This window comes from Amblyomma americanum, chromosome 9 (assembly GCF_052857255.1).
Source record: "Amblyomma americanum isolate KBUSLIRL-KWMA chromosome 9, ASM5285725v1, whole genome shotgun sequence".
NCBI lineage: Eukaryota > Metazoa > Arthropoda > Arachnida > Ixodida > Ixodidae > Amblyomma > Amblyomma americanum.
Window position 1 is genome coordinate 119,986,002 of NC_135505.1, and position 14,314 is coordinate 120,000,315.

Consider the following 14,314-nt stretch of genomic DNA (forward strand, 5'->3'; position numbering starts at 1 on the left):
CCGTCGAGCTCGTGCGTCGTTTGCTACCCTATTGAAAAATGTGTACAGGTTTGAATAGGAGACAAATAGGATTATGGCACATTTCGTTTAACATTAGAGGATGAAGCTTCCAAAGCGATTCAGCCTTTGAGTGACTCCTTAGCGGAGGGCTCCATATAACTACCATTACCCGTGGTTAATTACCGTGCACTTGCATCACACAGTGCATGCAAGCCGCGGGTTCGAACCCGCCCACTACGATAGCACTTCGATGGAGGAAAAATGTGAAAATTCCGTGTACTGTGCATTGTTAGTGCCCGTTAAGACCCCCAGGTGATCGAAATTATCTGGAGCCCTCCACTACGGCGTCCCTCATAGACTGAGCCGCTTTGGGACGTCCATCCTATAAAGCCAAACCAATGTGCCATAATCCTATTTGCTGATCCATTCAAACCTATGTACATTTTTCAGTAAAGTATGCATACTTTCTTGACACCGGTGCAGCTATCATGAACCTCGCGAGCGGAATTTCAAAAGCCATCCTTCACCCACTGCATTGCTTGCGCTGCTAATCTTTTACCAGGTGTAGGTTTTTTCAGGCAACGCCAGCATGCTCCTACCACGTCCTCAGCTTCGCTTGAAGTTTGGTGCTGGCGATGGCGAGAATCGGCACTGTAAAGTGGATTGAAAAGAAATGCTGTGCCGTTGTCGTTTTAATGCGCGTATTAGAGCACTGGTTCAAGCGTCCCGCATTATCATCGCAATTTTATTTTCAAGTGGACGCAAATTTATCTGCAAATTCACCTTGTAGGGTAGCGAGCGGTTATTTTGCGCTGAGTGCACAGATGTGCTAACCAAACACTGTGGCAGGGCGAACTATCATGCGCGCTGACACTAATAGCGGCGTGGATTGCACTATGATCACAATACCCTCGGCCAGTTTCGCAATGTCATTCCTTTAAGTGCAGTGTACAATGCATATCCGCGGTTTTTAGTGTCACCGTTTCAGTGCCCGGCGCCGTCGATAGTGTTTATTCAACGAGGCATACACATCGCTGAAAGACGCAGAGTGTGCATTGCGCTGTGAGCAGTCGATTTTAACACGAAGACGCTATACGCGTATATAATTCAAAATATTGTAGGCAAAGATGCAGGTATCCGTGGCAACAAACTTGTAGGCGCGGGTATCGATTGCAGGATTCCTGAAAAAAAAAAACGTTTAAACCCTACTTTTTATCAACAGCGTGTATTACATCACAAATGCACATTAACGCGCATAACACGCGGGCGCGATCGCTCGACATTTGAACAAAAATTGATGATGGCTTAGCTCTGTTAAGCCAGGATATACGTAGCGTAAGCGCTGCGACATCTGGTTCGGAAGCGTTAATATATGAAAGGCACGCTTTCACTACATGCGCCTTTATTCACGGTTAAACCTTGAGCCGTCGCGGCGGAGTGGCAGCGTCTCTGCCTCAAACGCCAAAGGCCCTGGCTCGATTCCCAGCCTCGACGCAGGGTTTTGTTATTCAGTGAGTGTGCGGCGGGGTTCACCACGTTTGGTCACCTGGTGCGGAGCACCTGCCGACGGCGCGGCGCCGTGGCTGGTCACGTGGTTCAACACGCGACCAGTCACGTGGTGCGGCTTCCAGAGGAAGCGCGCCAGCTTTGCGCCGTATGACGTCACTGCTCCTCGCGCATGTGCATCACGACTCTCCAGGAGCCACGCGAAACTGCTGAACCTCGGCCAGTGTAGCTTACGCTACAGAAACGGCGTATGGGACCTTACAACAGCTCAACGGTCGAGAGGGCCTTCTAGCCGTTCTAAAAGTAAGTGATCACGAGAAAAGCTCGACAGAACACGTAGAAAACTAAGCAGTAAGCGGCATATTATTCCGTGAGTGCACTTAGCTCGCCGCGGCATGAGCGATTGAGTGCCCATGGGCGCGATCTGCCGGCAAATAATGAATGCGCTTCAGCAACACAGGCCTACGCCGGCTGAAAAAATTTGCCTGCTTTCTTACGTTGTACAATTCGACGTCAATATGTTCATGTCCGAACGCTATGCGCTCTCAGAAAGTAAATGCTCGAAACCGGCTTCAAATTTTGTCCAGAGAGAACAAAGATCGTGATCCGTATCTTAATTTAAACGCAAATCACCTATACACCTTTGCGAAAAATGAGCGCAGAAAGCGATAGCTACGCACTGGTTGGCGTTCTGACACACGTTATCTCGCATGGCATATGGTGTTCTGAAACTGGCACAGAGTAAAAAAAAAAAAATAAGCGAGAAGCTGAAACGCATCTGGTTCCCGCAGACATGGCAGCGTCCTTGCAAATTGCACAACGTAGCGCAACAGTGCATCGGCATTTCACATTTCAAACAAAGCGCAGCCATTTTAACCCAACGCGGGCAGCGGTTTCGTTTTCTCTACCGAACCAACATGGCGGCCTAGTTCTCGGAGCGCCAAAAGATGGCGCTGCGCATTTCGCATATCGTTTATTCCCCTTTTAACGAGCCCCTCCAGCCGATGACGTTGACCGGTTCTCACGGTGCCACGATCAATCCTCACAGGTGACTGGCAAGTGCCTCCGTGAAACGGGATTAACCGTGACGTCATGACAATCGGTCTACACCATTGGCTGGATTCAGGGCCTCCTTTGAGAGGCATTTGCCACTGGATTCTTGGCATGTATCCTACTATAGCACCCTATCTATAGCAGCACTGTGCATGCCTAGGCGCTCTCGGCCATGATTTCGGCTAATCAGAGCGGCGCGCGCTACAAATTGTGATCATGCTCCCGTCCTGCCAGAACTGGTGGCTCCATCACTGGGAAGGAAAGAGCACCAGTGCATAGCTGCTGCACGGAGCCCACTCAGATAACTGGGAGAGGTTTTAAAGTAGTAGAGCTACTACCGGAATTCTTGCAAAAACCCGATGTTTGAAGCGACCTTTGCGCGCGGTGACGGGGGAGAGGAGGTGGAGGAACACAGCTCAGCTGAGGCAGGGAGTAGCCAATTAGAGGCGCGCGCCATTGTCAGCCTGTAGTGGCGTTGCTATTCGCCTAAGTACTAGCGCCCGCTCCTGCGCAAGCCCTTTGTTTCTAACAGGTAAACCTTTAAAGAAGGATGGGATTAACATATGCGATATATCATTCTGTGGAATTGAGTATAAGTTGTACAATAGCACTGAAAATCATACGCGCTTAACTAGCTCGCTTTCCTTCTTGCATGGCGAGGAGAATCTTGATAGTCTCATGAATGCGAAGACATTGCATTTCTTTCGAAACTGCAGTAGTAAGGAAGTTTTTATTACCAGTGCCTTTTTGCGAACATCGCTCAAGTTATGCTTTTCACAAGACTGAAACCACTGCCCGATAATTACAATGCTAAAGAAATATTCACTCCGTTAAAACTCTTTGCGCAAGTGCAACCGCACTCATGCGCAGTCATATGAATTATCTTCGCTGCGACTAATTCGTAGCTTGCACCGTCAAAGTAAAAAAAAATTTATTGCCGTAGCTCGTAAATTTTGGTGATTGTATAATACGTACTCCTGCCGCACGGCTAAATTTACTTCATTCTAGTTGAAAGAATGACACCTGCGTTAGGAGGCACAGCGTCACAAGACTTACTTCTATGACACTGTATGAAAAAGCACTCGCCTCGTAGTGAGTTCGACGCACTCACTCCGCTCGGCTGAAACACTCATCAGACTGTACGCGGGGGCAGACAGCTTTTTTCTGCGCCGAGAACTCCTGTAAAACGTCGGGGTAACAGTTCCGTTAAGTGCCAGAGTCGCCTAGCCGGAGTAGACGTGTGTTCATCGTCTGTTACCTACGCGTGCCTGCCGGTACACTGTGACTGCTGCATTTGTTCCTCCTAGCCCTCGACTCAAGGACGTTATCTCACGAGACCGTGTCTTCTTTCTCGAAGCAGGTAAGCACAGAAAGTATGTGCGCATCTGCGAGGGCTTAGTAGATTCTAGCAAAGCACCCAGTATATCAACCGCAGTTCGCCTTGTCTTTGACCAAGGAAACGCCTGTCGTGGAAGACAGGCGCAGCAGCTTCGCCTTACAAACATAGTATGATTTTGAAAAAAAAAGGTCCTTCCAAAGCGGTACTTTATGACCTTTATAAAATTATAGTGAGTTCTTAAAGCGAAGACACACTAATTAAAATTTATGGCCATGAAGTAACGGCAAAGTAACGTGCGGTACTTTTTTTTGGTAACGGTAACTGTTACCTTTTTTGTGGGTAACGTGGCGTGGTAAAGCGTTCCTTTTTGTTTAACTTAAGGAGCAACGTATTTAGTTACTTTTTTCGGTAACGCCTACAACACTGCTTGCTACACACCCGCGTCCAGTGGCCTGCAGCTGGCTAGTGGCTTGCTCGATATTGAATGATCAGGGCAACTACCCTCTCATCGAGAGGGTTATTAGATGACTTCATTCGATCAATATCGAGCAAGCCATGAGCCAGCTGCAGGCTACTGGACATGGGTGTGTAGCAACTGCTTAATATTCCACAGGAAGCTATGCCGCTTGCTTCAGTCCATAAGTTCTGCGAGAAGAACAAAACAATCACGCAGGGCGAAGGTCTACGTAACCATAAAACGCCTTTAATGCGAAATCATTATTTGTCCCAATAGCACAAAAGCGGGCGTCCGTCATCGTCTATGGTACGAAATTCCTCAGTGACGTCACCATGCCGTCGCATGACGTCTGCAGTAGATCATAAGACAGTGACGTCTACAGCAAAGAAGAAACAAATAATTTTTTACGTAGGTGCGGGGAATTGAACGAAGGACCTTCAGACTGCGAGGAGAGCAAGCAACCTATAGCCCATGAAACCGCTTTTTCTTTAACACGGTATTTATTTCAATAATGCGATGTTTTACGTACATGAGCTATGTACAAACATTAAGAAAAAAGTGGAAAATCAACACACCGAAGCAATCAAGCACAAGAAGAGTCAGTGGAGAGCACATGGCTAATATATTATGCTACGACACATCCAAGCAACAAAGAGCTAGAAAAAAAGGCAGGGAAGAGCATAGCACTAGAAGTGAGTGCCACTCGGTTTAAACTCGGTCCGGGCATGCAATTCTCTTAGGAGTGCAGTGTTTCCCCTGAAATGGCATTTTGCAGTAAGAACATATTGAAAATGTCGGTACATCATGCATGTTTTCTCTAGGCTTTGTAATTCAATTAAAAATACCACATCTCATGATTCATACAAATGGCAGTGCAGTGCAGTACGCTCAAAATGCGGCGTCAAATTGCCTTTTTTTTAACGTCCTTTGCATGATGTCCGTTGACACTAAAGAGTTTCTGCGCACTGCTAATTTCTGCACTGTGTTTCGACTGTCGAGCCATTTTTGAGAAAAAGATACAAACGGGTAAAAATAACATAAACATTTTAAACAAGCTGTAAAACTTTCAAAGGCAAATTTTGAAGCTTATTGCAGCTAGGGCTTTCGTGCAATATTTCGTGCCTAGTTTCATTAACGTAGCTTTACTTATACCGTTGCAACAAAATAATTAAAGTTACTTTAAAGTCCCACCCTATTTTGTATGTTTATGATGTTCGTTCTTTGTATTGCATGAAGTTGATAAACACAAAATTTAACTTGCGTCCATTCAAGGCCACCATTTAAGAGGAGAAAGGCAGTCTTGAGGCGCATGATCTTAGCGCGAGCGCGTATCGCTGGAAGGCCAGCTGGATGCCGAAGATCGGTTGGAGAATCATTCCGTCTTCATCAGTTGCAAACAGAACTTATTGGTTCGCGTTGGGCGCCATATTACCCAAGTGGTGTCCTTACATGAGCTTAGGCCTCCGTGCATCGTATAATATCCGTCAGAACAATGCAGCGTTGCTGCGGCTCCTGTACTGTACAATGGAACAGCTGGTGACAAGCCACAAACCAATTTATTCGAAATTCCTCGCCGCTTTCGCTCGCTTTGCAGTCCGATGACCTCATCTCATCAGCTTGCTCTCATAGTCATCTTCCGTTCGTCCATTGCGTGAGTGATGCCGGCCACTAAAAAGCTCTTCGAGACCATGTCGGTCGACAACAAACACCACGCGATCAAAATCCACGTGCCGACTTGTGGAAGTGCGGTCTTCAGTAGTCCAGTCGGCGTAATTTGATTGCAGCCTTCGGCCATCGACTTGGCTTAAGAGCATCGAAACTTTGAATGAGTTGTTGACGCACACGTCGGTGGCTACAGCATGCTCATAACGCTTCCAGGAAGTATAGCAAAGTCCGTCCAAGCACCAGCAAATCGGGCCTTGACCTGATCGGTCACGACGGAAGGGGCCTTGAGTCTCTGTAGACCTCCCGGTCGGTTCTGCCACAATAGACACCTTTAGCATACCGTGTATACCGCGTACCGTGTTACCGTTGCCTGCAGTGGAGTACCGGGAGCTTGCGCGCAGCCAATGCGCATGCGCGAATCTCCTTGACGGCGCCAGATGGCGCCTGGCACCCGGCAGCTGTAGGGAGCCTACATGTCGCGCCCCCTCCCGGCGGCGGCGGCATGTATGTAGGCTCCCTAGGCAGCTGCGCGCGCGCCTGACCACCAGCGGTGAGCGCGCTCTGATTGGTCCCGATGCTTCAGGCGCTTGCGCAGCTGTCGGGTATACCGGGCGCCATCTGGCGCCGTCAAGATGATTTGCCGCATTGGCTGCGCGCGGGCTACTGGTAATCCGGTACCGCTACCGCTAACACGGTAAACGGTTTGCTAAAGGTATGTAATGTCTTCACCCAGTCAAGAATGAGTTCGTCCGAAATCCAGCCTTGTTTAAACGCGGACCACGATGATTTCGGGAAACTTCTCCATAGGGAGAGTCGTCCACCTGAACACCACGTATGGTGGAAGTTTCCCTGCCGTTAGCGGGGATACAGAACATCATCGCAAAAAAATCCCCGTTTGGCGCTTGTCATGCGCACCTTGAAGTCCACAGTGGAATTCCCTGGCACATCGAACCAGAAAGGGGTCTGATCGATATTTGCGATCTGTGACAGATCGTACCCGCGTTTTCTCCGGCGCGCGTTGACGATACGATCGAACTTCAACAGCTTGTCGTCGTATTCAGCTGGTGACCTCTGGCACAACTTCGCGCGATGAAGTATGGGTATTATGGACAGGAAAAGGGAATAGAGATGTAGTCAATACAATTAAGACCATTTCGACAGGAATGGGGACAGCGTGTGATTGAAATTGATCATGGAAGAATCGAGCTCCTTCTCAGGCCTCCGTAAAGGGCGAGCACTCTCTTTTCCTGAAAACTGGCGCTCGGTCCTCGAGTGTACTTCCATATTGCGGAAATTCTGTGCCTCCGACCCTCCGGGACAAGTTACCCTACAGGGTTGCAGAGCAGCAGTTTGAGCTAGCTGGTGGATATTCATGATGAAAAACAATGCAAACTAGAGGAATATATAAGACAAAGGAAACATCACAGCGAAAGGATCCTTCTTTGTGTTGAGTTCACAGTCTAGCTTGCGCTGCTTTTCGCCATGAATACCCTACAGGGGTAGGGATCTGGTGTCTCCCTCCCCAAGCCACATTTCCGCACCGCGACTTTCCTTGGCTGCTTAGAGACCCATATTTTCAATCGCCTAGGGAGTGTTTCGTCTCTGGCTCCAAGATACTTGTTCCCGTGCGGGAACCGTTTTACGGTGTTCAGACCCGGAGTAGACTAGAACTGCCTAAAGCAGAGGTTAACCTTGCCCTCTGCTAGTATTCACTTTTATGTCACCAGTCACTTCTTTCTCTCTTCTACTCAGGTGCACGCTTCCCAGGGCTTCCTTTTGGACTAGCGTCAAAAACCGCCTGTGACAATCATGTAGAGGAGGGAGAGAACATTGTTTCCCGGTGGCAAGAATGAATGTTCCCGAGTTTTTGCTTTCGCATTTTTGCACCCCATGCTTATGTGAATGACGGCACTACTCGGTGACGTCGGCTATTAATTCAGGCCAGCAATACGGCAAAGATATCAGTCCAACTGTTTTAATCAACTTCACGTGTCTAAAACATTGGAGGGCTTTTTTTTTTAGGACGATCATGCCTCAACGCATGAGGTGACGCACAAGTTGCCAGTTTCACTGTGCCACTTTTCAGGTCGTTGAAAATGGTATACAAGCATAGTGGTTGGTCTTCATGATGTCGTTCTAGCTTTCTGAGGGCCCTGTCACACTAGCCCGACACGCCGCCGACGCCGACCCGACAGACACCAAAGATCGGCCAACCCTGTCGGCCGACCTTGTCTGTGGCAGACCAAGCTGTCACACTAGGCCGACAACGACACCAACTCGTCCGACGACCAGATGTCTTCGTAGTGTGACATGCTTTGACGCCCGCGACACCGACAAAACCGGTCTGCCGACCGTGTCGTCGCGGGATCGGTCGCTGAGCAAAAACATTCACGAGACACGAACACGATTTCGCTATGGTACTGTTTGTTTATGTTCATAACAAGCTCTGGGATAGATGAATGTACAAAAAGGTATCATTACTGAGGATCGTTGGCCAATGCCAAGGTGCTGGTTGAAGTGATAACTACGATACAAGCAAATTTCATCCTATAGCCGCCTGCTGCTGCTGCTGCTGCTGCTGCTTCGTGCGGCTCGCCTGACGTCTGCTAGATCCGCTGCTGAAGTCGTCGCGGAAATCGAGCATAACTTTATTTTATTATCGGACAGGTTGATGTGACTAGAGGAGTTCCTTTATTACTGCGCTGGCTAGTTACAAAGCTCCCTGAGCTGCGGCATCGATGCGAAACCAGCTAGGCTTAGCGACGAGTACGGCAGCCGGGAAGCAGCGCAGTTCGTCGCCCTGGCGCTCCCGCAGGCGTCGTCGTTGCCGAAAGCGCGGCTGTTGCGCAGGCATGGTGTCGTTGCTCGAATATAGCATGCGGCCTTTCTGATAGCATGGCTGTTTCGTTTTTTTTTTCTTGTGCGAACGTGGAAGTAAACCGAGCCTGCTCGCCGGCAGGCCAGCATGGATCCCGTCCGCCGCCGTTATAAAAATCAGCTTAAGATTGTTTTTGACGTAAGAAATAAACGCTGAGACTGAAAAATGTGCCAAATGTATCATTCCTGAGGATCGTTGATCAACACTGAGTTGCTGGTAAAAGCAACAACTTTGATAAGAGCAAAATTTTTCGCCAGAATCGCCCAGCAAGCTGCCGCTGGCCCGCCGTTGTGGTCCGGCTCGCCTGTCGCCCGCAGCGGTCCGCTAGCTCCGCAGCCGAAGGTGTCGCGGAAATTGACCGTAATTTTAGTTCATGGTGCGATTATACTGTTAACAGCCAAGCGATATTAAGAGATATAGCGCAGGCTACTTGCGAAGCGGCGTCCGCTGCGCCGGGCAGCAGCACAGTTCGTCGCCTGGCGGGACCGCGGGCGGTGCCGTTGCCGAAAGCTCGCTACTAGCGCAAGCATGCTTTGTCGCTGCTCGTGTATAGCAGGCGGTCTTTCTGATAATATGGCTATTTCGTCTTTTCTGGTGCGAACTTCAACACGCAGTAATCAGACCGCTGCGGGTGGCAAAGCGTACACTTTGAGCTCGAGTGCTTGAGTCGAGCGGCGCAACGATGCTTGCTGCTCCGTGTGTCCCTGCTTGCAGTGGGGCTGCAATGCGCAAGCAGCGACCGGTGCATCGCGCCGGTCGAGTTTTCGCACATGGGTCGCCGGCTTTACTTCTGTCGCGAGTGCAACACTGCGGAGTGCTTCTTATCAGCACCTCTGAAGGACGAAAACCGCTCAGCTCTCCATGGCGTCGTGGGTATGGCAGTAGCTTCGCATTCCAGAGATTCATAGTTCGAATCCGCGTCAACGATAATTTTTTTCTTTTTATTATTTTAGCCTTAAATAATCTCTCCCGTCCTGTTTACCCGCGAGCGACTGGATTTTTTTTTTTTCGAGCCATGCCTTTCTGACCCAGAAATAAGTGCCGCTCAGTACTGGGCTGCCCTCAGCCTAGGTTCATAATCACGATTGTTAAAGAGTGTTTTACTATGGTGGGATTTATTTAAAAGAGTTAAAAATGAAGCGTCCCGGCCCATGAATTTCGCATAGCAGGAAATGACAAAAGAGTGAGAACGAGAAAGGGCCAAGTCGGCGGGAGGTCTCGCACGCTGTCTCGCTAGTGTGACATGGGAGTTGGCGGACCATCGGCCAACTGCCGTCTTGTGGGAGACATGGCACTGACGCCGACAGTCGGCCGACTGTTTTAGTCGGCGCAGTGTGACATAGAGCCAGACATCACGACGACATGGTTTTGGCAGACCAAGTCGGCCGACTGTTGGCCTAGTGTGACAGGCCCTTAAGGCAAGCAGCTTAGTTAGTGGGCTCCTAGAAAATGCATCGGTTTCATTATCAATACTCCCGCGCAGGTGTATTATGTGGACTTCATGCATGGAAAGTCTGAGGCATGACATGAAAGGGTGATCTTGCCCGTTCCTGATGTTCAAACCATTGTACGGTAGCATGATCAATGACTACGGTGAAAGGCCTCTTGCAAACATAGCAATGCTGCTGAAAGACAGTGGGGCGCTAAGTCATGTTAAACTTGCTCGTGTTCGTATTGACTTTCTGTTGCCTCTTTTTTGTGTCAGTGTCCATCTTATCTTGAACGTGTTGTAAGCCCTGAGGGCAAAAAAATGTTTGAATTAAACACGTTAATAAATAATTAACCACATATATAAACCATTATAAAATAAATTTCTGGTCTGAGCAGTGTGCGCGTTAGCAGGGCACTTCCCCTGTCAGAGGACGTTTACACGAGATAGCACTACTGGGGGGGGGGGGGGGCGTATTTACAAACTCCGGTGGCGGCCGGACGCTTTGCAACACCGTCTCGGCAATATGCAACATCCGTCCCGCGGTTTAGCCATCAGCCCATATAAGGCTGCATGGACGGATGGCTGAAGCAACAAGACTCACTGCACTGGTGAGGGGCTCGCACTCGCTGTTGCTTGCAGTTACGCTAACCAATCTTAGCACTGAGTTGCTGGGCGCCCTTAGTCAAGTTCGTATTGGAAGAAGTTGACTCGGTAAGAGAGACATTTCAGAGCGTATCGGCGGTATCGCCCACGGAGTCCTGCGTGGGTACGTTGTATACGATCGCAACCACTGCTATCTTCTGGGCCAAATGCTTGCTGGGCTGCTCTATCGTTACCTGTAGGGTGTAGTTGATCCTTATAAAGTAACAATATCGCTTTCACGCATGCACTTGGTCACAATGGTAGTGGCAAGGAGTAAGTCCAAGCTGGTGTTTTCTTGAGGCGATGATAGACAACTCTTGCAAGATAAATTTGGTGAGCGCCTTCTTTTGTTCTATTTCCGTGCAGCACTACTCACGATGGCGACAGCGTTACCCGGAACAGACTTCCAGGGATCAATTCTTCATAACAAGTCGTGGGAGTTCAGGGACCACGAAGACAAAAACAACGCCGTTCACCTGTCCGCTGGACAGTACTCGAGAAGCAACAAGCTCCAGGGAAGGTACAACAGCTCCGTGCTCGACACTTACCAGAGGGCGTTCCGGAACCAACCCCAACCGTCGCATCAGTTCCTGGACGTAGGCTGCGGGACGGGCGACTTCACGAGGGAAGGTCTGCTGCCACGATGTCTTCCATGCCGAAGGATCGTGGGCGTCGACAGTTCTCCGGAAATGATCGAGTACGCTCGGAAGCACTCGGCGCACGCGAAGTTGGACTTCAGGGTGCTTGACATCTGCGCCGATGTCACCGGTATCCTGGACGAGTTCGGTCACTTTGACAGGGTATACTCTTTTTACTGCTTGCACTGGGCCGACGACCTGGGAGTGGCGCTGAAGAACGTGGCCAAGTTGCTGACTCCAACGGGCGAGTGTCTTCTCGTCTTCTACGCCTCCCACGAGTCGGCGCCGGTTTGGAGAGCGCTTGCGAGAATGGAGCGCTGGAAGAACTACTCGGAGGTAGGTGTAGTGGCAGCTTGACTCGTCCGCTTCTCATAACTTTATGCATAAACTGAGGACGGTAGAGAGGAAACCGCTGCTTTCCATTGCTTGACTGGCCGGCCGCCCGTGTATTCCGACTGACGCTGTGGGCGCATATCTTGTAGGAGTACGGACGCCAAGTTTTATTTATGTGTTTTTGTGGCTGGAATGATATAATAATAATAATAATAATAATAATAATAATAATAATAATAATAATAATAATAATAATAATAATAATAATAATAATAATAATAATAGTTATTTTGCCACCGTCAGTAGCAAATACAGGAGAGACAGGCACGTCTAAGCCTTAAGATGGCTTGTAGGACCGTGCCTAAAAAAATATACATAGTGACAGAAAAGTATGAGCCATGCGTATATAGACGAAGAAAGCAAAATAACAACAAACATGAAAAAGAGCACACTGAAAATTAGTAAGTTCATTCGAAACACAACAAAAAAGATCATAAAGGCGCAAAGTCTAATGAGGTGAGACAGATTGGACTAATCTAAAACTAAGTTTGCCATTCGTTCTTCGATTATTCTCTCAGCTTGCCTCTAGAGCTAGCCATAAAAATTTCAGCGGGCAGTTTGTTGAGAGTAACCGGAACATAAGCGCAACGCCTGGCTTCACCATACCTCGTGTTTGACCGAGGAACAATGTAACAGTTATGCTTTCTAAGTTGTCTCGTCGGGGTATTTTCCTGTTTAAATTCACTATACCAATAGTGCTTAAGGACAACAGCATCAATGAATAAGGATTTGAAGTCTGGGAGCCCTAGTTCACGGAAGATATTTTCAGCTGACAAAATGGCTACAGAGCCAGGTCGACGGCACCGAACGACACTCGATACCCTGCTAGACGCTCGCCTATCTTATCATACTGCTGCCAACGGTCGATGGTTTGCGCGCTCAGCTGTTTCCTGCGATCCTGTTTCCAGACGAAGCGCCGCGCAGCGTCACCGATGTTCGCTGTAATCTTTTTTCGTCGGCTCATGTCTCAGAACAAACGCACGCAGCAGATATTGTGCATCGTAAGCTCGCGATAATATTTCCAGCATGACAGACGCCCACAAACAATTCGAATTCACTCTGACGTAGGGAGACGCACACAGCTGATGCGACTCGGCCCAGTTCGAAGTGCGGGCGGCCATGTTAGGCATGTTCTCCGTCGGCGGGGTCACCGGCCGTCCGGCTCATGACGTCACCTGAAGTGCGCGCCTATTGGCGGAGGCTCGTGTGCATCCGCCTTTGAGGGGCAAATGCCGCTGCCTTCTAAAGTTGTACCCGACTATAGTCGCTTCAGACACGCCGACGGCCGTTCCCAGTGTTCAGCAGAATACAAAGTGGCTGCAGCTGTCACTGCAGTGAATACTCCTAATGGCCCATGTCCAGCCCCTCCTTTTGCGTGCCAGAGGGCAGTTTACAAAGAAAATGGATGTTCATTGTTCGAATTCCTTTCAGAAATGTGTCTCTCAGGAACAACAGACAACGTTGCCTTCTATTTATCTGCAAAGTTTGCTTCCAGGACAGTAGGTTTCCCGATTTAGGAGCTGTGTACAGCCCTAATGTTCCCCAGCTGTCAAGCCACATGGGGCTCTTAGGTAGAATTCCTAGAATCTTTATAGGGGTGAGGACTGCCTCCAAGAAGCGGTTATTTCTCGCCACAGTGAAAGTTACATTTTGCCATTAAACTCTAAATAAGCCTACACAGACATATATGGAGATTCGGAAAAGGAGTGGTTAAGGTGGGAAGCCCTTCAGAGGGACGAAGTGCTAGGACCGAATTGGAGAGAATGACTGGGAAGGAGATATTGAGAAGGAAACGGAAATACAGAGAAAGATGCTAGGAACTATTTATGGACAGCCTTCTTTTTACTGTTAATTATTTCGCGCTCATTGTTAGAACTTTGTCTTGGGCTGTTTTTGGGCTACAAATCTTTTTACGTCTGGCTACATTTGGGCTACTTTTTGAATCTTTTTTGGAAGTTGGTGCTCGGACCAGTGTTGCCAGATGGCGCAGACTGGCATAGCCAAAAAAAGATAGAAAAATCGTAGCCCAAAAATTACCAACCATATTATCAGGCCGAGGGAGTTAGCAGCCGAAAAGTAGCCAATGTTGTGGTTACGAAATTGCCGACACATCAGCGATACGGCCATCTTTATTTATTTCAAATTTGAACTCCAAACAATAAACCAAACAGATCAGGTGACACTGCAGAAAGTCAAACATATCACTTATGTTCCAGTTGATCCCCTTCAATAACATCACTACTTGTACATAAATGCACTGTTAAATGTTTCCAAGCAGCACGTGCTTGGCTCAGAATTTCTCCTTTAAACC

General features: G+C 48.7%; 1 protein-coding gene across 1 annotated transcript; it reads left to right on the plus strand.

The window, feature by feature from the left end:
- The first annotated feature begins 11,344 nt into the window (after window positions 1–11,344).
- On the plus strand, window positions 11,345–11,967 carry LOC144103630 (juvenile hormone acid O-methyltransferase-like). Its single transcript, XM_077636297.1, has one exon. The coding sequence runs from the start codon at window positions 11,350–11,352 to the stop codon at window positions 11,965–11,967; it is 618 nt and encodes a 205-aa protein (XP_077492423.1). The 5' UTR covers window positions 11,345–11,349.
- The last annotated feature ends 2,347 nt before the right edge of the window (window positions 11,968–14,314 follow it).